At 39.7% G+C, this 24637-nt stretch overlaps 1 protein-coding gene across 1 annotated transcript in view; it reads left to right on the top strand.

Annotated features, from left to right (window-relative positions):
* LOC124805000 (mitochondrial import inner membrane translocase subunit TIM50-C-like) overlaps positions 1-24637 on the top strand; it is a 50273-nt gene that overhangs the window by 17521 nt on the left and 8115 nt on the right. Inside the window, exons 5-8 of the mRNA XM_047265397.1 lie at positions 20874-20981; positions 21076-21207; positions 23375-23498; positions 23583-23686. Of these exons, the coding sequence (XP_047121353.1) occupies positions 20874-20981; positions 21076-21207; positions 23375-23498; positions 23583-23686 (468 nt within the window). The remainder of the gene's footprint in view (positions 1-20873; positions 20982-21075; positions 21208-23374; positions 23499-23582; positions 23687-24637) is intronic.

Below are 24637 nucleotides of genomic sequence, written 5' to 3'. Positions count from 1 at the left end.
CCTCAGCGATGGTGTCAGCCACAGACCTGGAACCTGTTTGTCAGACAAACTGGGGAGGCCTTACGTGCGACCGCATGGGAAGTCTTTCGCCACCTGCTTTGCCCCGGGGCAACCTCCCACTCGACCACAGGTGAGGGATCAGCCTCAGTGGGAGTAGTAACTTGGTTGGCCACCAGTGAGGACCGATCGGAGGACTCGGACGTGCTGGACATCCATTGGATCCTCATGGCCGGCCCACAACAGTGGTGCCCATCCACTGCAGCCTCGAGCTGTGTAACCGAAGCCATCACAGCCTGAAGCTGAGAGCGAAGTGTCACCAACTCTGCTCACATCTGCACACAACAATCGCAGTCCCTGTCCATACTAAAGACCGTGGTAAACTAAACTATGCAGATAAACGGACTATCAGCACAAGCTGTGCAACTCTGCTGTACACCCTGACGAAAACACAGGAACTGTGTCTAGTGATACGCAGATATTCAAAAACCTAACTACCGAAGCACTCAGGTGAAACTAAATAATTCGCCCCTGATTAGGAACTTGCAATATGTCACAAAATCAGTTTACTTTCTGATGCAAATGAAAGCACGAGAACTGTGGCTATCTTCTCACATTAAACACCTATCATCATTCCACAACCGCAATACTAGATCGGATACGTCTAGCATCTTGGCTGTACCTTTACATAACACAAAATCTTTCTCTGTGTCATTCTCCATCTCAGCCATACGACTATGGAACGTGCTCCCCTGTGATCTGCGTCATATCCAGAACCACTCAACATTCAAGAGGGAACTCAAAACTTACATATTAGGGACGGTATAGCCACCATTGTTGTGCCCCTCTCATCTCTTTCTGTCTCCTCTCCATCATAGCTTCGAATTTTACCATTCTATTTGTCTTCCTCTAACCTATCTACCTCTTCTATATCTCTTTCATCCCATACTATCCTCTTACGTCTCTGCTCGATGAGAATAACTCACAAGCTGCAAGAACATAACGAGGAAATTCCCAACTAACAATAGGACTGACATTCATAAAAGAAAAATATGTTTACTTTCATATACATAGTCATTACTATTATTATTATTATTATTATTATTATTATTTCTTTCTTTTCTCAGACATTTTGTCTGGTCAAAAATGGAAAGTGACGCGGACCTTGATTAAGCGTGACTTCCTTTTAACTGTACCGTATATGTTATATTGCATTTAGGAACTTTCGGGTAATTGAACATGTATCAATAATTACGGATTTCAAATTAATGATATGAATATAATAGAGGGAAACATACCACGTGGGAAAAATACATCCAAAAACAAAGATGATGTGACTTACCAAACGAAGGCGCTGGCACGTCGATAGACACTCAAACAAACACAACTATATACACAAAATTCAAGCTTTCGCAACAAACGGCTGCTCCATCAGGAAAGAGGGAAGGAGAGGGAAAGACGCCTTTGCCACGAAGAAAAATGATCCTAATCCTACTCCTAATGATCCAACTCTCCAAGACACTATCCAAATTGAACCCTGCCCGGAACAGTTCCGTCCTCCGTCACAGCGGGACCCACCTCCTCTTCCTCAAAATCACCCTCTCCAAACCTTCCAGGAATTTCTGACTTCCAGCCTTGCCTCTCAATCCTTCTTAAAAAACCTTAATCCTACTCCCAAAATCACCACTGCTGAAGCCCAGGCTATCCGTGATCTGAAGGCTGACTGATCCATCGTCATTCTTCCGGTGGATGAGGGTTCCACGACCGTGGTACTTGATCGTCGGGAGTATGTGGATGAGGGACTGCGTCAGCTTTCAGACAACACCACATACAAAGTTTGCCAAGGTAATCCTATTCCTGAGGTCCAGGCGGAGCTTCAAGGAATCCTCAGAACCTTAGGCCCCCTACAAAACCTTTCACCTGACTCCATCAACCTCCTGACCCCACCGACACCCCCCACCCCTACCTTCTACCTTCTTCCTAAAATTCACAAACCCAATCATCCCGGCCGCCCCATTGTAGCTGGTTACCAAGCCCCCACAGAACGTATCTCTGCCTATGTAGATCAACACCTTCAACCCATTACATGCAGTCTCCCATCCTTCATCAAAGACACCAACCAATTTCTCGAACGCCTGGAATCCTTACCCAATCTGTTACCCCTGGAAACCATCCTTGTAACCATTGATGCCACTTCCTTATACACAAATATCCCGCACGTACAGGGCCTTGCTGCGATGGAGCACTTCCTTTCACGCCGATCACCTGCCACCCTACCTAAAACCTCTCTCCTCATTACCTTAGCCAGCTTCATCCTGACCCACAACTTCTTCACTTTTGAAGGCCAGACATACCAACAATTAAAGGGAACAGCCATGGGTACCAGGATGGCCTCCTCGTACGCCAACCTATTCATGGGTCGCTTAGAGGAAGCCTTCTTGGTTACCCAGGTCTGCCAACCCAAAGTTTGGTACAGATTTATTGATGACATCTTCATGATCTGGACTCACAGTGAAGAAGAACTCCAGAATTTCCTCTCCAACCTCAACTCCTTTGGTTCCATCAGATTCACCTGGTCCTACTCCAAATCCCATGCCACTTTCCTTGACGTTGACCTCCACCTGTCCAATGGCCAGCTTCACACGTCCGTCCACATCAAACTCACCAACAAGCAACAGTACCTCCATTATGATAGCAGCCACCCATTCCACATCAAATGGTCCCTTCCCTACAGCCTAGGTCTTCGTGGCAAACGAATCTGCTCCAGTCCTGAATCCCTGAACCATTACACCAACAACCTGACAACAGCTTTCGCATCCCGCAACTACCCTCCCGACCTGGTACAGAAGCAAATAACCAGAGCCACTTCCTCATCCTCTCAAACCCAGAACCTCCCACAGAAGAACCACAAAAGTGCCCCACTTGTGACAGGATACTTTCCGGGACTGGATCAGACTCTGAATGTGGCTCTCCAGCAGGGATAAGACTTCCTCAAATCCTGCCCTGAAATGAGATCCATCCTTCATGAAATCCTTCCCACTCCACCAAGAGTGTCTTTCCACCGTCCACCTAACCTTCGTAACCTCTTAGTTCATCCCTATGAAATCCCCAAACCTTCTTCCCTACCCTCGGGCTCCTACCCTTGTAACCGCCCCCGGTGTAAAACCAGTCCCATGCACCCTCCCACCACCACCTACTCCAGTCCTGTAACCCAGAAGGTGTACACGATCAAAGGCAGAGCCACGTGTGAAAGCACCCACGTGATTTACCAACTGACCTGCCTACACTGTGACGCATTCTATGTGGGAATGACCAGCAACAAACTGTCCATTCGCATGAATGGACACAGGCCGTTGGTTGCGAAGGCTGGGATTTTGTGAATGTGTTTGTGTTTGTTGCTAATGAGGATCACCCTGTGGCAAAACATGCCTTGGTGCACGGCCAGCACATCTTGGCACAGTGTTACACCGTCCGGGTTATTTGGATACTTCCCACTAACACCAACCTATCCGAACTCCGGAGATGGGAACTTGCTCTTCAATATATCCACTCTTCCCGTTATCCACCAGGCCTCAATCTCCGCTAATTTCAAGTTGCCGCCACTCATACCTCACCTGTCATCCAACAACATCTTTGCCTCTGCGCTTCCGCCTCGACGGACATCTCTGCCCAAACTCTTTGTCTTTAAATTTGTCTGCTTGTGTCTGTATATGTGTGGATGGATATGTGTGTGTGTGCGAGTGTATACCCGTCCTTTTTTCCCCCTAAGGTAAGTCTTTCCGCTCCTGGGATTGGAATGACTCCTTACCCTCTCCCTTAAAACCCACTTCCTTTCGTCTTTCCCTCTCCTTCCCTCTTTCCTGATGAGGCAACAGTTTGTTGCGAAAGCTTGAATTTTGTGTGTATGTGTGTGTCTGTTTGTGTTTCTATCGACCTGCCAGCACTTTCGTATGGTAAGTCACATCATCTTTGTTTATATATATATATACATATAATAGAGGGAAACATTCCACGTTGGAAAAATTTATCAAAAAACAAAGATGATGTGACTTACCGAACAAAAGCGCTGGCGTGTGTGTGTGTGTGTGTGTGTGTGTGTGTGTGTGTGTGCGCGCGCGCGCGTGTGTGCGAGTGTATACCTGTCCTTTTTTCCCCCTAAGGTAAGTCTTTCCCCTCCCGGGATGGGAATGACTCCTTACCCTCTCCCTTAAAACCCACATCCTTTCGTCTTTCCCTCTCCTTCCCTCTTTCTTGATGAAGCAACCGTTTGTTGCGAAAGCTGGAATTTTGTGTGTATATTTGTGTTTGTTTGTGTGTCTATCGACGTGCCAGCGCTTTCGTTTGGTAAGTCACATCATCTTTGTTTTTAGATATAATTACGGATTTCTGTAGTTGTATATATAAGTTTGGATGTAGCTGTATTGCATTGATGTACTGGTGGATATTGTGTGGTATGACTCCTGTAGTTGATAATATAATTGGTATAATTCAACTTTATCCTGATGCCACATGTCCTTGACTTCCTCAGCCAGTTGGATGTATTTTTCAATTTTTACTCCAGTTTTCTTTTGTATATTTGTTGTATTGGATATGGATATTTCGATTAGTTGTGTTAATTTCTTCTTTTTATTGGTGAGTATGATGTCAGGTTTGTTATGTGGTGTTTTTTATCTGTTATAATGGTTCTGTTCCAGTATAATTTGTATTCATCATTCTCCAGTACATTTTGTGGTGCATACTTGTATGTGGGAACGTGTTGTTTTTATTATTATTATTTTTATTATTATTCTTGATTGTTGTAATTATATTTTTGATTGTTATAATTATCATTGTACTACTGTTATAATCTCTCTTTTTTTCTTTAACATCAATACTATATAACACGTTATATGTCCTTAATGTTCTGTAGAAACTGTAATTCGTTCAATCTGAGTATGCCTGGTTAGACGTAAGAGGGGGCCTGATGGCCCTAATCTTGCCAGGTAAAATAAATGCATAAATAAAATAAATAAATAAATATTATATTTACATGCAGAAACTCAAGAATCTAAACTATTAAAGCACACAGATGATATAATAAAATTCGCTCCTGGTTAGGAACTCATAAATGTCACGAAAGCAGTTACTTCCCTGTTGCTGCGTCTGTCTCGCTCGGCTACTACTGCCTGACTTTCAGACCATGATGCACAAATTTTGACATTAAAAGGCTTCTGTACTCAAGCAAATGTCACATATAATTGCAAACTATGTAGGAAAGCTAATGCAGTGGCAATAGACAGTTTTGTAAACCTCGTTAAGGAACAAGAGTGGCAGGATGTTTGTAGTGTCAATAACGTAGATGACAAATACAATGCTTTCCTTAACACATTTTCTCATGCTCTTTGAGAGTTGCTTTCCATTAGAACATTCTAAATGGGGTGCTAGCAGTAAAAGGCAGACTGGGTGGCTGACTAGTGGGATAAGGACATCATGCAGAATATAGCAGGAATTATATCGAAATGTAAGAAGTAGTCACAATCAAGCTGCAGTAGTCCATTACAAACAGTACTGTAAGGTGTTTAAAATGTTATTAGGAAGTCAAAGAGTATGTGGTATACAAATAGACTAGATAATTCACATGGTCAGTTGTGAAGGAAGTGTCTGGTCAGCAGCACAAGGTTGTCGATACAAAGTCAGTTTGTAGTAAAAATGTTTCTGTTACTGATAAATCCGATATACGTACAGTATTTAACAATCATTTTGTGAGCATTACTGGTGAATTAAATAAAAATTTAGTTTCTTCAGGAAATCGTATAACTCTCTTGGCAAATGAACTTCCGAGATTGATGTCTGAAATACTCACAAGGGGAGATTGAGTCAATAATTAAATCACCAAAGGCTAAGGACTCTCATGGATATGACGGAGTGCCTATCAGAATATTGAACTACTGTGCTGGGCATGTTAACCCTATATTTAGCCATTTTTGTAATTTTTCCTTCAGGAATGGTTGGTTTCCTGAACAATTAAAGAACTCAGTAGTAAAGCCGCTTTATAAAAAGGGAGAAATGGACAATGTAGACAATTTTAGACCTATTTCTGTGCCATCAGTGCTTGTTAAAGTTATTGAAAAGGCTGTTTATGTAAGGATAATTGATCATTTTATATCACATAATTTGCTATCAAATGTACAGTTCGGCTTTAGAAGTCATATTTTTTAATTTAAGTAAGGCGTTTGATTGTGTTGATCACAAAATATTGCTCCAGAAGTTGGACCATTACGGAATAAGGGGAGTAGCTCACAATTGGTTCACCTCTTACTTTAATTCACAGTGTTGAGAATGGCTGTGATGTGGGGTTCTGAGTGGGGTACAGTCAATTGGGGGGTGCCCCAGGGATCAGTGTTGAGGCCATTTCTATTCCTTATTTATATAAATGATATGCCCTCTAGTGTTAATGGTAATTCTAAAGTATTTCTGTTTGCTGATGATACTAACTTGATAGTAGAGGATGTTGTGTGCAACATTGGCTCTGTTTCACATAGTGCAGATCATAACATGTAGAAAATAAACTACAACAAAACCCGACATTTTAATTTCACAGAATGGGAATATGATTAGTGGAACTAAACAGTTCAAATTTTATTTATTTACATTTTCTTTGCGTGGAGCGATCGTAATGATGACCTTTGCAAACATCAGACTTAATACTATGGTTATATTTACACTTTTAAAATGCACTATATTCTGTAGCTGTTGCTTCTTATGTCTATTTTTTTATATTTACTACATTACAACTGATATGCTAATGCCTCATGTTACAATCACTATCTTAAAATTCGTTGAAAGAATATAAACATTTTTCTATTAGAAAAGATTTAAATTTTGTTTTAAAAACATTTCCCATGTACATTCTTAGAGCATTTGGTAGTGATATATGGACTTCTATCAGTCATTTTTAACGTTGTTCTGTTGGTTGACTAATAAAAATACAACTGTTTTTAAGATGTTTAGAGAATATATTGTCAGATATTTGTGCTGCACAAACACTTCATGACATGAATCTGTATGTCCCATTCCATGTACATGTCTTATTGCTCTTTTCTGTAGTAGTAGTATTCTTTTTAAATGTACAGTAGCTGCACAGCCCCATAGTTCAATTCCGTTATAGAGAAAGGGATAAAGTGTTCCATAATATACTAATTTCAGTGCTTGGCTAGGAACTATCTTTGCAAGCTTGCTGAGGAGATATATGGCACTACTGACTTTTCCGCATGCAAAATTAATGTGATATGTCCACTGCAAATTTTCATCAACATACACACCCAGGAATTTACAGTTACCATTTTCTGTTGCAGAGATATTACGCACACTGTTCATGTTGTGGTGAGAACTGCCTGTTTTAAATGTCAGTAGTTGAGATTTGGTGACATTCACCTTGAGTCCCTGATCATTGAAGTATTTTGTTACTTCTGTTACAACACTAGTAGTAAGAGATTCTAGCTCGTTATATTCACTCCCATAGAATAAGATTGACGTGTCATCTGCATAGCTTACAATATGGGAGTTAATGGGTTGTGCAATGTCGTTAATATATAAAAGGAAGAGAAAGGGTCTAAGGATTGAGCCCTGTGGTACACCTTGTAATACAGGTTCACTGGTGGACTGGGAGTTCATGATTTTATTATCTAGTTTGTATGACAGTTTAGTGCTTTGCTTATGATTCAGCAGGTATGTAGTTAGAAGATTCATGGTTTGATCCCCAATAATATAAGATTTTAGCTTTTTAAGAAGTGCCCTATGGTTTACTGTATCAAATGCTCTTGTCAGGTCCAAAAATATACTTGCAGTCTGTATCTTCTGGTACAATAGACAGTAAACTTCATGGATGAACTGTGTAACTGCTGTGATTGTACTTAACTCTTTTCTGAAGCCATGCTGCGAATCTACAAGCAGTTTATGTCTTGTGAAAAAGGCACTTAGCTGAGAAAGGATAATGCTTTCAAATATCTTACTAAAAGTGGTCTATAGTTGAAGACATCTTCCTTACTTCCCTTTTCATACACTGGTTTCACTACACTAATTTCTTAATGTTTAGATAGATAGTAAACTGACATGGAAATGGCCACTTGAGGATATTGTTCAAAGACTTAATGCTGTCATTTTTACTGTTTGAATGGGTTCTGAAGTAACTGATAGTTTGACACGAAAATTAGTCAACTTTGCTTATTTTCGTTTGCTTATATCATATGGTGTTATATTTTGGGGTAACTCTTCCCATTCTAAAAGGATATTTTGGCTCAGAAATGGGCGGTTCAGGCAGTAAGTGGTTTAAGTTCGTGAACCTCTTGTTAACCCCTCGTCAATAGGTTGGGTATTTTGACATTGCTCTCTCGGTATATATATTCTTTACTATGATTTCTTATTAACAATATCAGTTTATTCCCAAGAATTAGCAGCTTTCACTCAGTTAATACTTGGCAGAAATCCAATCTGCATTTGAATCACACTTCCTTAACTCTTGTGCAAAAAGGTGTGCAGTATACTGATGCATCCATTTTCAATAAGCTACCACAAGAATTCAAAAATCTTAGCAGTAATCCATGTGTTTTCAAATCAAAACTGAAGAGTTCCCTCGTGAGTCACTCCTTCTATTCTGTTGAGGAGTTCCTTGAAAAATTATGCTGATTCTTATGTTATGTTGTGGAGTGCGTTTACTCAAACTTATGGCTTGACTTTTTTTGGGTTCATAAACATTTCATACTATCTGTTATTACTTTTATGTTGTAATTTCATGTACTGACACATTCTATGACCTTGGAGATTTGCTCCTCAATTTGGTCCTACAGAACTAGACGTGTAAATAAAATAAAATATCACCACCACCTTACTATTGCCTGTTTGAAACTCGCAGATGAAATCATTGTCATCTTTTTCAAACCCTCACAATATATGTGACTGGAGTAGATGTAATAAATGCTGAACTAGTTAAATATGGAGGTTTACTACTAGGTAAAAGACTTATGAAATTAATAATTTTGGAGGGACTGCAAGATCCCAGACCCTTGGTATACAGCAGAAGTAATCCCTTTCTTTTGAAGAATGGGAAACACAATGATTGTAAAAACTATAGTGGCGTCAGTCTGCTAAACATTGGCTACAAATTTTGCTTGAAGATAATCAGTAACCCTGAAGACTATATTATTCAAAATAAAAATTCCAACATACGAACAGATGATGTTAGAGTCCACAGGAGTGCAGAATGTGGTTCCGATCACTTCTTGTTAGGTGCGAAGATGATGATAACATCTAAGAGGAAAAACAAATTAAAGAGGCAAATTTTCCCGTGAGGACGGGACATTATGAAATACAACTTACATAGTTCGAAACAAGAGTCTGTATGACAACTATATAAATTACGGTTAGCAAACAGAAGCACCTAAAAGAATGAATGTCGGAGCATATGTACCAAGGAACTAAAAAGTGCATACACAAAGCAACATTTGAAGCACTGGGACAGCGAAAAGGAGGAGGAAAATGATCACAATGATGGTGGACTCAAATTATTGAAGAAAAAGGAGACCTAAAAAAGATACTGTGTAATAATTGGTTGAGAAAAAGGGAGCAACAAGATAGAGCACTATGTGATAGAATGAATAGAGAAGTAAAAAAGAAAAGAACATGTGTAGAAGGAAAAATGAAATCTGGGAATATAAATGGGAGGCACAAGAGTGGTGGCAGCATGGAAAATGGTTGCAGGCTGAGGAACAGGTTAAAGGAAAGAGCAAACCTGCCGATTATCAGTCTGATAGAGCAGGGGAAGCATTGTAAAGGCTTGCAGACAGAAGAACGGCTAGAGTACAAGGAAATAAAGGGGAAGATGAGAGAGAACCAGTAGGGTAAAGAGGTAGAGAAAAAACCACGAAAGAGGTACATAAGGTAGTTACACAAATAAAAACGGGGGTATCACAATTGGCCTGAAAATGTACCTTTATAATTAATAAGGTATGGGCCAAGTATTCTGTATGAATATCTAAACAAGTTATTCACTAAATGTTTGTGGTCTGGCAAGGAAATTCCAGCAGTGTGCAACATAGTGTATTGAGCCCCATACATGAAAGCGGAAGCAGAAAAGTATGTAGCAATTATCAAAACATTTCACAAGTACAATCAGTAGGTTGTACAGAATGATTTCAAAATCAAGAATGGTAAAGAAAGAACGGAAAAGATTGTAACTGGAGTGTAAGAAGAAAGTGACTTTTGAAGAGGCAGGTTGTGTGTAGATAACAACTTTACCCTAAGATGGACCATGGTGAAGATATTGGAAAGGAATGTAGTCATTTGGTCTTCATAGATCTTGAGAAAGCATATGACACAGTGCCACTAAAGCTATTGTCTGAGGTGTCATGTTCAATGTAATTGCCATAATTGCCCAAAATCAGTTAATTACACATTTTTGAACACAATTAATACATATAAGCTTTTATCGTGGCTGACTATCCATGTCCAGTCCAGCTACTCTCAACAGCAGCTAAACGTCTACTAAACAGTCACTATTTCGAGTCTCTCCATTTGTTTTTCAACAATACAAAGCTACATTACTCTTTGCAGCCGGCCACGGGGCTTCCGGGCCGTATTTGCTTATTCTTGGCAGGTTGCGCTGAACACTTGCCAGTGCCGACGAATTATCTCCCTTCCAGTTTCGCCTGCACAAACAATAAATGGGTGCAGTATCCCATGCTCATCCTTACGCCCTGCTTTAAAATAACGCGTGTTTGAAACGGCTGGAACACAAGTGTCTCCTGACTTTCGTAAAATTCTGGGGGCACTACATATCCCTCCTCTTAGCTCGAACACTCCTTATTTTGCACACAACATATATTTTAATAATTTTTTTTTCTTAACACTTACCTTGTTACTTTGTACTACATAAAAACATTAGGTACAAAAACTCTCTTCCATCTCCAGTATTTCATTAAGCTGTTGGTAATATCTTCCCTAGACATTGTAGTATGATAAACTAATAGTACAACAAGTATTAGCTATTCCCAATAGATTTATCTACTCTTGTTTCCAGGATTGAGCCAAAATAATTTCTTTAGAAGCTGTTGCAATGATAACCACCGGTTTTCCGGGCCTGAAAAAAATTTGTTGTACTGCGGGGTTTTCTCTTTTTTCTATCTCCTTGCGCAGGACTCGTCTTTTCTATTTAAAAAAAATTAGAATTCAAATTTACCAGATGAAACTTTCCACTACAATCTCTGGTCACTATACCACCCTTTCCCTTTGGGTTCCAATCTACGTAAAGGTTGATACTATGGAAACATCTTCTTCCTCATCCTTGGGTAGGTACGCCCCTTCCATTTATACTAAACTATGGTACATTCCAATCCCCTTTTTTGGTGCCCCTGCCCACACAGTATAGGTCAGCCTCCTCTGGGTGTGCCTACCTGCCTCTCTTTCTCTCATTTCATCTATATCGGATGTGCCCTCCCTATCTTCTCTAACAATGATTCATAGTCTTGGCTCTTTCGTACTCCTCTGCACACTATTTTATTTAAAATTTCCTGGTAAAATTTCTTTTTACCTCTCCTTTCCTCCTCCTAAGTCCTTCACCCTATCTGCTTAAATTCTTCGCTTGTTCATTGCTTACAGCTCACTTAAATAGCCTTAATAACTAAATATGTTTCATCCATGATTGTAACTTTATTTCTTTTCATTTCTTTTCGTCGGGCTATTCGGTCTGCACAATCCTATTATTCATCAGAAACTTATTTGACTTGATACTTCTGGCTTAATATCTATTTCTTTTTATCTCCATTCATATTACTTTGTACTACTATAGCTATGAACACAGGTGGATATACACTTCGTCCCCCCTTGTTCCTTTAGCTTAAGCTTACTATACCATTTCACTTGAGATGTGCAACCGTCATTACTTAGCACATGTGCTCTAGCCCTTCCTGAGTACTACCTTCCCCCTTATCTGTGACGGTTGTTACATCTCCCTGTGTATTACTTGTCTGCGTCTTTGTATTTAATTGTTTGAGTGTGGAAGTGTGATCGTGCGTCCTGATTCTTCGGCCCACTAAGGTTCTTAGTTGAAGATTTTTAGAAATCACGGAAAAGAGAAGGACTTCAGCGATAGATGTATATGAATGTGGACAGGGGGAAAGATAGATTGGTACTCTTAGAGAAGTAAGAAACGAAATAAAAGAATTGGTTGCTAAGACTGAAGAAAGAAAGAAGACAGCCCCAAAGACAGGAAACCCTTCCCACACCCCTTCCCCAGGACCCCGCCTGGTTTGAATTTAGGAAACTGTCTCAACAAGCCTGAATTTGATCCCCATTGCAAATCAGTTATCATGTCCTTATTTAATATCATATTTTGGGAAACTGTGCCTTTCTCTAGTTTCTCCTGCATAAGCTTGAATTCTTTCCTCAATGTTTCTAAGTCTTTCTTGGTGTTATCTAAATCGGAAGTTACTATAGGTGAAGAGATATCAACACTTAGTTTCTCTTCAACCTTTCGTCCTATTAATTCTTCTACTTGTTCTTTTAAGCCATTCAAATTTATAAGCTCTGCAGTCATTAACTTTTCTTTGAAGTTCTGTTCTACGGTTTCCACCCGTGATTTGACCCCTAAAATTTGCGCCTGTACTAGGGGGAGCAACTTATCTTGTTTCTGGACATTGGTTTTCAGCATAGTTTATTCTCGTTCGACCACATCAAATGTAACATTACGTACATTTTTCAGAGAGTTGTATTTTTCATTAAATTGTGTTTCCAAATTACTACATTTACAGTCTACATCATATTCTAATTTTTGAACTAAACCTTTTAGATTAGCTTCATTTCTTTGTTCTAAATCCTTAAATAAAATATTTGTCTGTTCACTCAGGGAATCGGACAATTCTTTTTTCCATTCTTGCATCTGATTACTTAGGATATTAACTTGAGCCTCTAGTTTTGTGGTTTGCAAATCTAACTTAGAATTGAATTCTGCCTTCAGTTCGTCTTGTTTTGTGTTCTGTGATTCAAACTGCGCTTCGATAAACCTCATTAGTTCGCCTAAATCTGGCCCCTGTATTACAATTCCCATAGCCCCAACAGACTCTACAGATTGATGTTCCTGCTCCATTGTGTTTTGTTTTGCCTTTACTCTAGTTATCATTAAAAGTACACTTGCTTATTTCCACAACACCCCACACTTCACAAACAATCAAAGGTCAGTAGTAGCTCACCCGGCGTCAGTGGAAGGTGGCATCAGCACCGGTGTAAGGCAGTGTCAGCATCGATGGATGGCAGCGTCGGCTTTTGTGGATGGCGGTGTTGGCATTGGTGTGATGCGACGTTGGCGTTGGTGTACGGCGGCGTCGGCGTTGGTAGACAGCGGTGTCAGCGATTTGAGACTAACTGCAGCGTTGTGCAATTTTCTTGATTCCGTTAATCATTTCACCATTTATCAACATGATATTTCTGGATAAGTATCGTGGAATTGCTCTTCAGCCTCGCTGTTATTGGTTGCTATGGCAACTACCAACCTTTTTCCTTATAGCTTTTTCTTTAATATTTCCCCTTCTTTCTCAGGTCCTTTCTTTACGGTCGCCACATTCTTGCGGTGGCCCGGTGTAATGTTAAGCTCTCTCTATACAGCTTAAGCGTTTTTGTGGACTTACTTGTTGAAGAATGCAGGTTCTGCTTTCTTGCAGCGCTGATGTCTTCTGCTGGCACTGGACGCTTCTCCGAAGATTTCACTGCTAGGAAGGGGAAATTTTCATTCTCTCGCTCTCTCTCTTCTTATTTAAAAAAATACGCTACTCTTGGAATATCATCAATGCGCCAGAACATATTTATTTCCACTTTGTACAAAAAAACAACTAAACTTTATGACGTAAGCCCACACATTACCGGGCACCCAGAATCAGTTAATTACACATTTTTGAACACAATTAATACATAAGCTTTTATCGTGGCTGACTATCCACGTCCAGTCCACGTACTTTCAACAGCAGCTCAATGTCTGCTAAACAGTCACTATTTCGAGTCTCTCCATTTGTTTTTCAACAATACAAAGCTACATTACTCTTTGCAGCCGGCCACGGAGCTTCCGGGCCATATTTGATTATTCTTGGCATGTCGCGCTGAACACTTGCCAACACCAACAAATTATCTCCCTTCCAGTTTTGTCTGCACAAACAATAAGTGGGTGCAGTATCCCATGCTCATCCTTACGCCCTGCTTTAAAATAATGCGTGTTCGAAACGGCTGGAACACAAGTGTTTCCAGACTTTCGTATAATTCTGGGGGCACTACAATGTATGTGATATGAGACTTTCCCCTTGCCCAGTAATGAACGTTTTGAGTGTTATAAAGGCCATCCTGATGGAAGGTGCACTCGTCAGTAAACAACACAATGGCGGGGAAGTCGGGATCTCGCACAACACGTCCCAGAAACCACCGGGAAAACCCTAGCCTATGTTCATAGTCCGCCACAGGATATAGGTCTTGGACAGCGTGGAAACTAAATGGATGCTGGTCGTTATCCCTCAAAACCTCCGAGACTAACTGATGAGTGACCCCCATGTTGTGTCCAACCGCTCAAATACTTGTCATAGGTGCTTCTTTGAAGCGCTTGAGAACAGTCTCTTCAAATGCAACATCCCATTGTGAGGTCTTCCAGCATCATGATGATATCCTGTTAATGAACCTGTTTTTCCAAGTCACCGGTGAAGTGCTGTAAACGTTTGCGAGTGTGGGTGGCATCTTGCTGGGTACCGATCCTCTTATAACCATCAAGATTCATGAGCATTACCGTCAGCTAGTCCATAAACAAAAACCATATGTAGTTGTTCCTCAAATGAAAAAAAAGCTTACATGTGAATGCCCCTGACGTGAGATGGAGACAAGCAGCAAGACCTATGCGACACGTGTGTATCACGTTGGGGCAGTGATGGGGTGAGGGACGTTTGTATCTCTGAACTGACAAACACAGCACTGCCCATCAACCGATGAACAGCAACAGGGCAATCCCGCGGCCTGTCGGAGTGCATGGCGCCAAGTTTCCATAGTTTAACAATGGTTCGTTGTCAACCTACACAACATTAGTAATTTTGGTTCCTGCTGGCATTAGCTGTCAAGGGTTAAAATTTTTGACACAATTTTTCTCTACTCTGTATGTCTTCTGGAGAAAAGGGAAGTAACTTGGACATTAGCAGATGTCAGATTAAAGTGTGTAAGGAGTGTAAGTACACGTGATGGAAGATATGACAGAGATATCCAACAAGAGCCAGGCAGGGAAGTGTGGCAGTGCAAAAATTAAATAGTGTACTTTTTGCTGTAGGAAAGTTCTTGTACAGTGTAAATACTTACGGATTAAAGGAGACTACACACCAAAAAGCAGAAGCTTTGGATTGTCAATATGCCCACACAAAAGAAAGAAAATTTGCTAGCTTTTGGTGTTACCCTTTCACAAGCCCCCCCCCCCCCCCCCCCCACACACACACACTTTTGTCCCTACATGGTGCCAGCTAGGTGGATTGGTTGTGGTCGGTGTCGTGTCAGTTAGGGTGGGGAAGGGTGGCCAGCGGCCCAGAGGGAGGCGGCCAGTTTGCTACTTAGGGATAGGGTAGGGAGGGGTGGCAAGTATATGGGCCAGTATGATCGTTGTGGCTGGCAGGAAGCAGCACACACTGAAGGCAATTTGAATTGTGAAGGGTTGACAGGTTGGACTAAGGGGAAACTGTTGGGTGGAGGGTGCGGGGACAGTAGGTTATCTGAGATTGAGGCCAAGATGTTTACAAGAGCAGAGGATATGTTGTAAGGACAACTCCCATCTGCATAGTTTAGAGAAGCTGATGGTGGAGGGAAGGACCTAGATGGCTCAGATTGTGAAGCAGCCATTGAAATTGAGCATGTTGTGCCAGCTGGTGGACAACTTTGTTCTTGACAACAGTTTGGTGGTGACCATTCTTCCTGGCAGACAGCTGGTTGGTAGTGATACCAGTAAAAAGGCAGTGCAGAGTTTGCAGCAGAGTTGGTATATGACATGGCTACTTTCACAGGTGGCCTGGCCTCTGATGGGGTAAGGTAAGCCTGTGACAGGACTAGTGCAGAAGATGCGTGGCGGATGGATTGGGAAGTTCTTGCACCTTATTATGCCTCAGGGATTGGGAATGGGAGTGACAAAGGAATCAACTAGGAAGTTATGTAGAGGATAACTCCAAAAGCTAGTGGTTTTTCTTTCTTTTGTGTGTGCGTATCAACAGCTCAATGCTTCTGCTTTTGGGTAAGTGTCTGCTTTAATCCTAAAGTATTGACATTCTATAAGTACTTTCCTATAACATTTATACTGCCTAGTGGCTCTCTTCCTTTTAAACCTTGTGTCATCCCTCTTTTGTTACTATCCATAATCATTATCCTTTTTGTCTCCTCTGTATTGTCCGTCCACATCTTTACCTGTGTTTTCCTGACCACCTTTATTATGCTTACACTTTACTGTGCCAACTAACGTGGTTGTGCATGACTTTTGTGACACCCTGTAGCACCAGTCATAACCATTACAACTGTGCCACACACTGTTCATGTAACACCTGTCCACCAGAATACAGTTATAACACCTTTGAGCAACCAACCACTATATTTAATGTCCAAATCCATTCATTCTACCTCACACATTCCTCCTATCAGAACTTTACATATTTCCTCCTTCATTCTGGTGCGTGATGACAACTTAGACGTGAGCAAATATCATTACACCACAAATCCATTGTATTGCTCCCAACAAAACTTCTTCCATTTCTTCACTCAATGAACTCATGCTATATTATCCAGTTCTCCGTATAACCACCTAATGCTTTCACTTGCCCATTTCCAGCATCATTTACTGTTTCCTAACATCATCACTATCCCAATGAATCTCTGCTCCATCTTGCTGCACCAATTCTGAAAAATATCCCTTTCCTTGGCTAAAACCCAGTTCCACATCATGTTCCTTAAATGCTGTGCAAACCAAAATTCCTTCCCAACACCCCACAAAACCCAGAATTCAAGCGAACCTCTCATCAAAAAGCCTCATTGCCACAGAAGTTTGTCATATCCAGAGGCCTAACCTTTAGCCCCGCACCCAAAAATTTATCCATGTTAGACTTGTCAAAGACCTACTCTCCTGTTCCCTGTTCCTACAGTCGAAGTTTGCTGGAGATGTGATGAGATGTTCTTCAAGCATTTGTCAAGCTTGTATACTTCAGGGAATCTGTAAGAGGATATGGATTATGAGAGTTTCACACAAGTGCACAGAAGTAAATATATAACGGACTGTCAAATGAAAAGAGGACAAATGGAAAAAAGTAAATACACTGTTTATTTTTCAAAATTCTTCACCAAATCTATTAATATATTTATTCCATTGTGAGACAAGGTGATCTGTATCTTCATGGAAAAATATTTGTGGTGTCTATGAAACCATGATTGTACCCAGCTGTTCATCCAAAGCAAATCGAAGATGACAAATGTCTTTCTTCAGGGCTCCACAAATATGGAAATCACATGGGGAGATATCAGGACTCTGTGAAGGAAGTGTAAAGGCTTCCCAGCAAAACTTTTGCAGTATTCTCAAAACAACTTTGGCAACATGTAGGCGGTCACACATGTTGTCAAGGTTGTTTTGATTACTCTGCTGAAGTTCCTGTGGGAAGCCCTTACATATCCTCCATACAGTCGTGATATGGCCCCACGTGATTTCCATATCTTGCATGCCCAAAAGAAAGACGTTTGTGGCCATCAATTTGCTTCAAAGAGGTGCGTGCCTGGGTACAATCATGGTACTGTAGGCAACCACAAAAATTTTTCTATGAAGGCGTTGACTGCCTTGTCTCACAATGGGATAAATGTATTAACAGTTATGGCAATTACTTATGAGATAACAATTTCCTTGCTTTTTATCCACCTGTCTCATTTTCATTTGAGTACCTCTTACATCATAATTGAATGTGATTCTCCTGGAACACCATACCATTAAAACCTGAAGAAGCAGTCTTTAAATTTGTATAGTACCTCTGTTTTATTTTGTGCAGTAAGGTTCATAACACAATGTATTGTCAATGATGTGTAGAGCAGAGATTTAATTTATTCCCTAGGTGTTCAGTTGTCTCCCTCTTTATGAAGGTGGAGACTACACCAGAGGCAATACCGTTGATGCTCAGTTTCAGTAGTAGAACCAGTCAGTCGCACTTGTAACGATTTTCACCATTTATCATTATCCACAATTACATGAAGCTTACTAACCATTGTTACTATTGATGGTGTGACCCAAATGCTTGAAATGAGTTTATATATTATTGTAAGAAGCTTGCATGCTTGGAGTATCATAAAATATTGTGCTCAGAGTGATGAGTAATGAATAAAAGCTAAATAAAATAATAGTTCTGTCTCCTGTATGTGTTTCACTAATGAGATAGACGTTTATGTTCCATGAATATTACCCACAGAGGATGAAAGGTAAAATAAATTGTTTGATATCATACCTTTGCCCATAGTTAAAAGGCATTGGTCAATTATTAAAATATTTATTGTGTAACCTTAGGGAAGGATAAAAATAAACCATTTCATTATATTTAAAATATAAATATACTTTCGAAAGATGAGGGGATGCTATAATCTGGAAGAAAAGTAAGATTGCTGTTACTATCTGCCTCTCATCCTCGGATGAGGACAGATTGGTCAGATCTTGTACATCAGAAGATGTTTCGAAGTAGGGGTTTCCAGGGAATTGTGGTGGTACCAGAGGTGTCACAGCTTTTGCCACAATCACCTGAACCTTGCTGCAGCTTAGCACAGCAACCTGAACCCTGTTGTCCTCGGCCAACAAAGTGTCCGGTCATTTCTGGACTGAGGGCAGTTCCCATTGTATCTTCGCAGAACAAGCAGAGTCCCTGTACATTTCCTACGATCTAAAACTATGTAATATAATGAAAAATGTATTAACCATAATAGTCAGTCTAGTTGAGAATCTACAGGTCAAGCCAAAATTCAAATTATCACCGACTTTGGCTCTGTAGATGGCATAAAATCTACACTAGTAAAATTACTGTACATACAGAATATGGAAAAAAAGAAAAAATGAATGCTCTGTAGCTGATGAAGTCAGTATTACTTAACACTGTTACAAAAGTCAAATGTGGCTGTGTTAGGAGTAGTAATAAAGTTTTAATTCTTACTAAAAAAAAAGTTCCGTAATTAATGTTTCATTTGTTGGCAAGTACATGTCTACAGTCCACTGAAATCACCATACTGCTAGAGGAGCAAAAATAAAATGGTACAGCTGATTGATAAAGAGGAATATAATGCAGTAAATTGTGTGGTAATTCATTTGTGCAGCTGTCAAAAAATATTACTGTGTGATGCTCCTCACCCCATTTTATCAGTGTGCTGTGCCATTTCACTTTGGCACCTGTAGCACTAGACTACAGTGCTGTGAGTGAGAATTTAGTATGTGTCAGGATTGCAAACATGTACCTGGAGGAAAAAAAAAAAATTACTGCAAAACTTCAGTTTTTGGGATGATACATCAAAACTTTTATAAGTACCCTCATGTGAGCTCTGACTCACCAAACACTATTTCACACCACACAGAAGGACAACAGCTCTGGGGAATTAAACATCTCTCACTGGCTTAGCCAACCTCCTCTCGACTCTCTCACCACAAGGAGATCATTTTATCTGGGCTGTGTACTGGGCAGTGTCTTTTTAGCTATCACCATTTGTTAAGTGGTGATCCCCCAACACTTTGTGCTCATTGTCCTCAACCATTGACAGTTTGCCATTTCTTTGCACAGTGCCGCTTTTTTTAACCACTGATGTTCTCATTTATGTTTGCCGTCTGAGTTATCGCCCATTTTAGCAAAAGACATGAGGGCTGTCAACCGCGTTTCACTTTTTTCGTTGTAGCAATGTGGCGAATAACATTTAATCTTTAGTTCAGGACCTCCATTGTCTCTATGGCATATGTTATGGACCTTTCTCGAAGTCCTTGTTTTTAGCTGTTTTTCCTTCCATTGATTGGGCTTAACACACAGAGGCTCTTTAATACCTTTTTTGCCTTTGTGTTCTATGGTTCTGACATGGGCGCACATGACCCTTGTTGTTTTTGCTCCCTGAAACAAAACAAACAACCAAACAAACAGGAAGACAACAAACATCCCCCCCCCCAATCCCCCTGTCTTGATATATACTTACATCTAGGAGACTCAAGTCCTGGAAACATATTTTTTATATATCGGTGCCCTGGATAAATAGCCGACAACATGGCGTGGAGACCTGCAGTAAGTCTGAATAAGACATTTCACAGAGTGAGTGAAGTTTTCCAACTCTGCACTTCGAAAATGTGGAAAACACCGAAATGCTTGACATGTGGCATTGGCAAATCCAAGAAAGACCTCAAGAAGTGGGGCTGTCTGGAAGACCAATTGGACGATTGAGAAAGGGGAATATAAACTACCTTACATTTGAATCTGCCAGGTGTGCTCTGCCTGATGAAATTTCAAAATATGAATCAAGCCACTGAGTAGACTGATGTTCATTTCCCAATTGACCCTCTGTTAATTATATTCCTTATGTAAGATATATTTTATCTTTGTAGCCATGACCAGCACTGTCTCAAAATAATAACAAGGAGGCATGACACACAGAAAATGAGGCTGATCCAAAATAATCCCATTGACACAGTTGCATGCACAAGATTTGTTGTTTGATAATGAGCTCTACTAGTCCTTTATTTCATATTAATCATTGCTGGTACTGTTTGCACAGCAGATGCATACTATTGTGCAAGAGCATTTTGCATATGTTTTGTGATGTATCCACAAAAATATTTATGTACTTACACAGCTTTTGTTTTGCAGTACAAAACTGGTTGGAGATTCAAGAAGCGCCCTGGTGTTGACCAGTTTCTGGAACAAGTGTCTTTCCCACTCTTTGAAGTAGTAATTTTTACAGCAGAACAGGGAATGGTTTGTAAATCACATATGGTTGAAGTATTTTGCCTGTCATATATTTTCTGTATTTTTAATTTGTGAGATTTTATTGTTCATTTCTGTTTTTCAGACTGTTTTTCCAATATTGGATGCACTAGATCCTAATGGATACATCATGTATCGGCTAGTGAGGGATGCTACCCATTTTGTAGATGGACACCATGTAAAGAATCTGGACTGTTTGAACAGGGATCTTAGTAAGGTTAGAGCACAACATCAATATTGTCTGGAAGTGCAGAATATCCAATTGTATGTTCATGAACTGTAGATCTGATTGTTTATGAGAGATTGATGATACTGTACTAATTTTTTAACCATTCTCCTTAATGACTATCTGTTCTGTGTTGTTGTTCTCTCATATCTTATTAATACCATAACTGCAGTAGTTCTAATTGCTTCTTGATTCATTTTGGATACAACCTTCTGTTTTAGTGCTTCATTTGATGTGGTTCTCTTCTCATACAGCTCCTTATTTCTGCCAGCTAAGTGAGTTGCTACAGTGGTACAGATGTAACATATTATGCTGCACTTTGCACATCTCTGGTTCAGATATTAGTTTTTCCATTCTTAAGTGGATGTACTACAGCGCCCTTGGACTGCACCAAGCAGGCACTGAGATGATACCTTGGCTGATTCTGCTTGTATGATTTAAACAGATAACTAGACATTTTTTTCTTTAGCAACTTCATGTACATATTTAGCACCTCTCTTCCTGTTATTCATCATTTAATTAGGCAATTTATTATTTCTTAAGAAGTTTGCTGGGACAGTAATGAATCCAGTGGTTGCTTGTCTTTATTCACTTGCTGTAAGAAGAATGAGAGCTAGGAAAACTTGAGGGAGAGGAGAGGAGAGAGAACATTGAAAACATTATGAAGGGTAACATGAGAGGACAACAGCTTTGTTAACCACATTATTTCCCTTAATCCTGTGTTTGAATCCATTTATTTGCACATGCATCTCCATACATTTCCATCATGAAGAAGGATCTTTAGGCGTGTATGAAAATTCAGACAGCATCTATAAAATGGCAAGAGTCATCACTGGTTATATTTATAAAAGAGGGTAAGTAGTATAAACTGTTATGTGTGGTGGTATAACATGTTCAAGCTTTAGGTTTTTTTATTAGTTGTTGTCATTGTTGTCATTATTGCAGTTGCTGTAATCATTAACAGGTTTTATAACTAGTCCAGGCTTCTTACATCTTACAGTATACCACGATGTTCCTCAGTTCATTCCATTAGATTCTGTGTGAAAATGTCTAGCCACTTACTACTAGTTTTTCCTCTTACTTTTGACATTCTGCTTATCGGAACATAGTGATTTTCAGCTCTTATGGTATTTCCAGAGTCTTCTAATTTTGTCTCCAATGGTTTGCTCATAAAGTAATTTCGGTTTCCATGGGAGGAATGCCATGAAATACAATTTGCCACCATTCATGATTTATATGCATTTTTTCTGTTGATGGAAAAGGAGGCTAGGGGGAGAATGATGTTCTAGCTGTTTTGAAACTTAAAGGTGGCTTTGAACCACATTAAATAAGAGTTCATATTATTTTACTCAACCACCTTGCTTTACTATAGTTGGAGTCACAAATGATGGCAGTCAACTTTAGGCTTGTCCTGTGTACTTAGGTTAGTGCTCTGAGCGCACTGTTATGAATGTTGGAATGTTGTATGCAGTGTGAGCATTATGTGTGATCTCAGCGAGTTGCTTAGTGAATTTTTATTACATCTGTTGCGATTTGTCATGGCTGATTGTGGTGGTAAGTGGCATATTCTACACAAGAAAGTGAGAGGCATAATTTTCAGGATACAAGCTGACATCAGGTGCAAAGCACTTGTATGAGCTTGCCACAAATGTCACCCTTAGAACCGGAAACAGTGTGATCCCCGCCTGTTTCTCGACCTGTGTGAACCGCCATCGTTTGTGAATCGGACTGTAATACAGTTAATATTATCTGTCTACAAGTAATCTACAAAGTGTGCTGCTGTCAGTATTTTCATTTTTTTTTCTTTTTTTAAGCACACAAGTAATTGTGACATGATGTTTTCTTTTCTTCCTTCCACCCAGCCAATGTTTTTTTTAACTGCATCCCAGATTAAATCTTATTTGCAGTATTGAATTCTATGCCATTTTTTTCTTTTCCTCTTTGAAGCAGACACTAGTAATAGTGTAATGTCATTGCTTGTAACTGCATAACAATTTCCACTCTTGTTCTTATTTCATTTTCCACAAAGTTTCTTTAAATTACCAAATTTTGAAATTTATGAAGTGTATTTTTATGGCAAAATTTTATATGCTGTTTAAATTTTGAAAATTATCTTTGTAAGTTCAAAAAATATTGTTTTCTCTCACTTTCTTTGCAGGTGATCGTGGTTGACTGGGATGGTGAATCTGTCAAGTTTCACAAAAGAAATACACTGATTTTGCCTAGGTGGAAAGGAAATGATGATGACAAAACATTACTGGATCTTGCAGCTTTCTTGCGAAGTATGTATTAATGACTAGGGGTGATAAGTTGTGATTATTTTCAGAGTTACTATGTTTTGCTTATTACTGTGTTTTTTACTGCAGCTATTGCACTAGCAAAGGTAGAAGATGTCCGTGATGTTCTAGACTATTACCATCAGTTTGATGATCCAATAGAAGCTTTCAAGGAAAATCAAAGGAAACTTCTGGTAATTATAGAACTACTTTTTACAAGATATTTTTCTTGTAGTATTCTGTTACCGGTGTATGCCATGAATAGGAAAGAACTAGTTTAAAGTCCACTTACATATTTTACAATTTCTTTTTTTCTTCTTTTACTTCCAACCTGTTGATTGGTCAGCAGCAATTCTTGTTCATAATTTTTCCTTATCCTCCACAGACACTTCACTTCAGAGTATGTTGTCAATTTCTGATCATGTCTTATCTGCCTGATGTACTGAGGTATTTGTCTGCTTTGTGCATTCTTCCCAGATATTTTTCCTTTCATTATTTTCACAGTGAAGGGCTTATGTCTACACACATCTCCAACCAGTTAGTCCCTCTGTTCCTTATTCACCCCGCATAAAAAATCTTTTTTATTTAGTATTGTTGAAGCCTTTCTCACTCTCCCTGTTCATTAAATCTTTATGGCTCTTCCCTAGTATCGTGTCTCAAAAGCCTGTTGTCTTTGCCATTCTCAGCCCCCTACTGTCAATGTCCTTGATCCATAAGGGCTACTCTCCAAACAAATGTTTTGACATACTATTTTTGCATTTAATGTACAGGCATCATCTATGATCTGTCTTTTCATTGCCTAGCTACTTGCAGCTAGTGACCTACTTTAGGTTCATACATCTTAGTATTAATTATCAAAATGTATCATTCATTAGATAAATTTTAGATTACTTGCTAGGACAGCTCCACATTAAGAAATTGAAAACTTTTCTATGATAGAGCCACTTGGGGTGTAATTAACATTGTTCACATTCATATAGTAGTTCACATCCATATAGTAACTGTGTTCTGTATTTATGCAGAATATGATGATTAGCATTTAATTATGCACACTTCCATTTTAGTGAATGTTCTGTGATGATAGTGGTTAGTCATTGTGATACGTGTACATGATCATTTGCTTGTGAAACATGATGGCAGTCACC

Source organism: Schistocerca piceifrons, chromosome 7 (assembly GCF_021461385.2).
Source record: "Schistocerca piceifrons isolate TAMUIC-IGC-003096 chromosome 7, iqSchPice1.1, whole genome shotgun sequence".
NCBI classification, from domain to species: domain Eukaryota; kingdom Metazoa; phylum Arthropoda; class Insecta; order Orthoptera; family Acrididae; genus Schistocerca; species Schistocerca piceifrons.
Note: the sequence above shows the minus strand (reverse complement) of the source record. Positions and strands in the feature narration are given on the sequence as shown.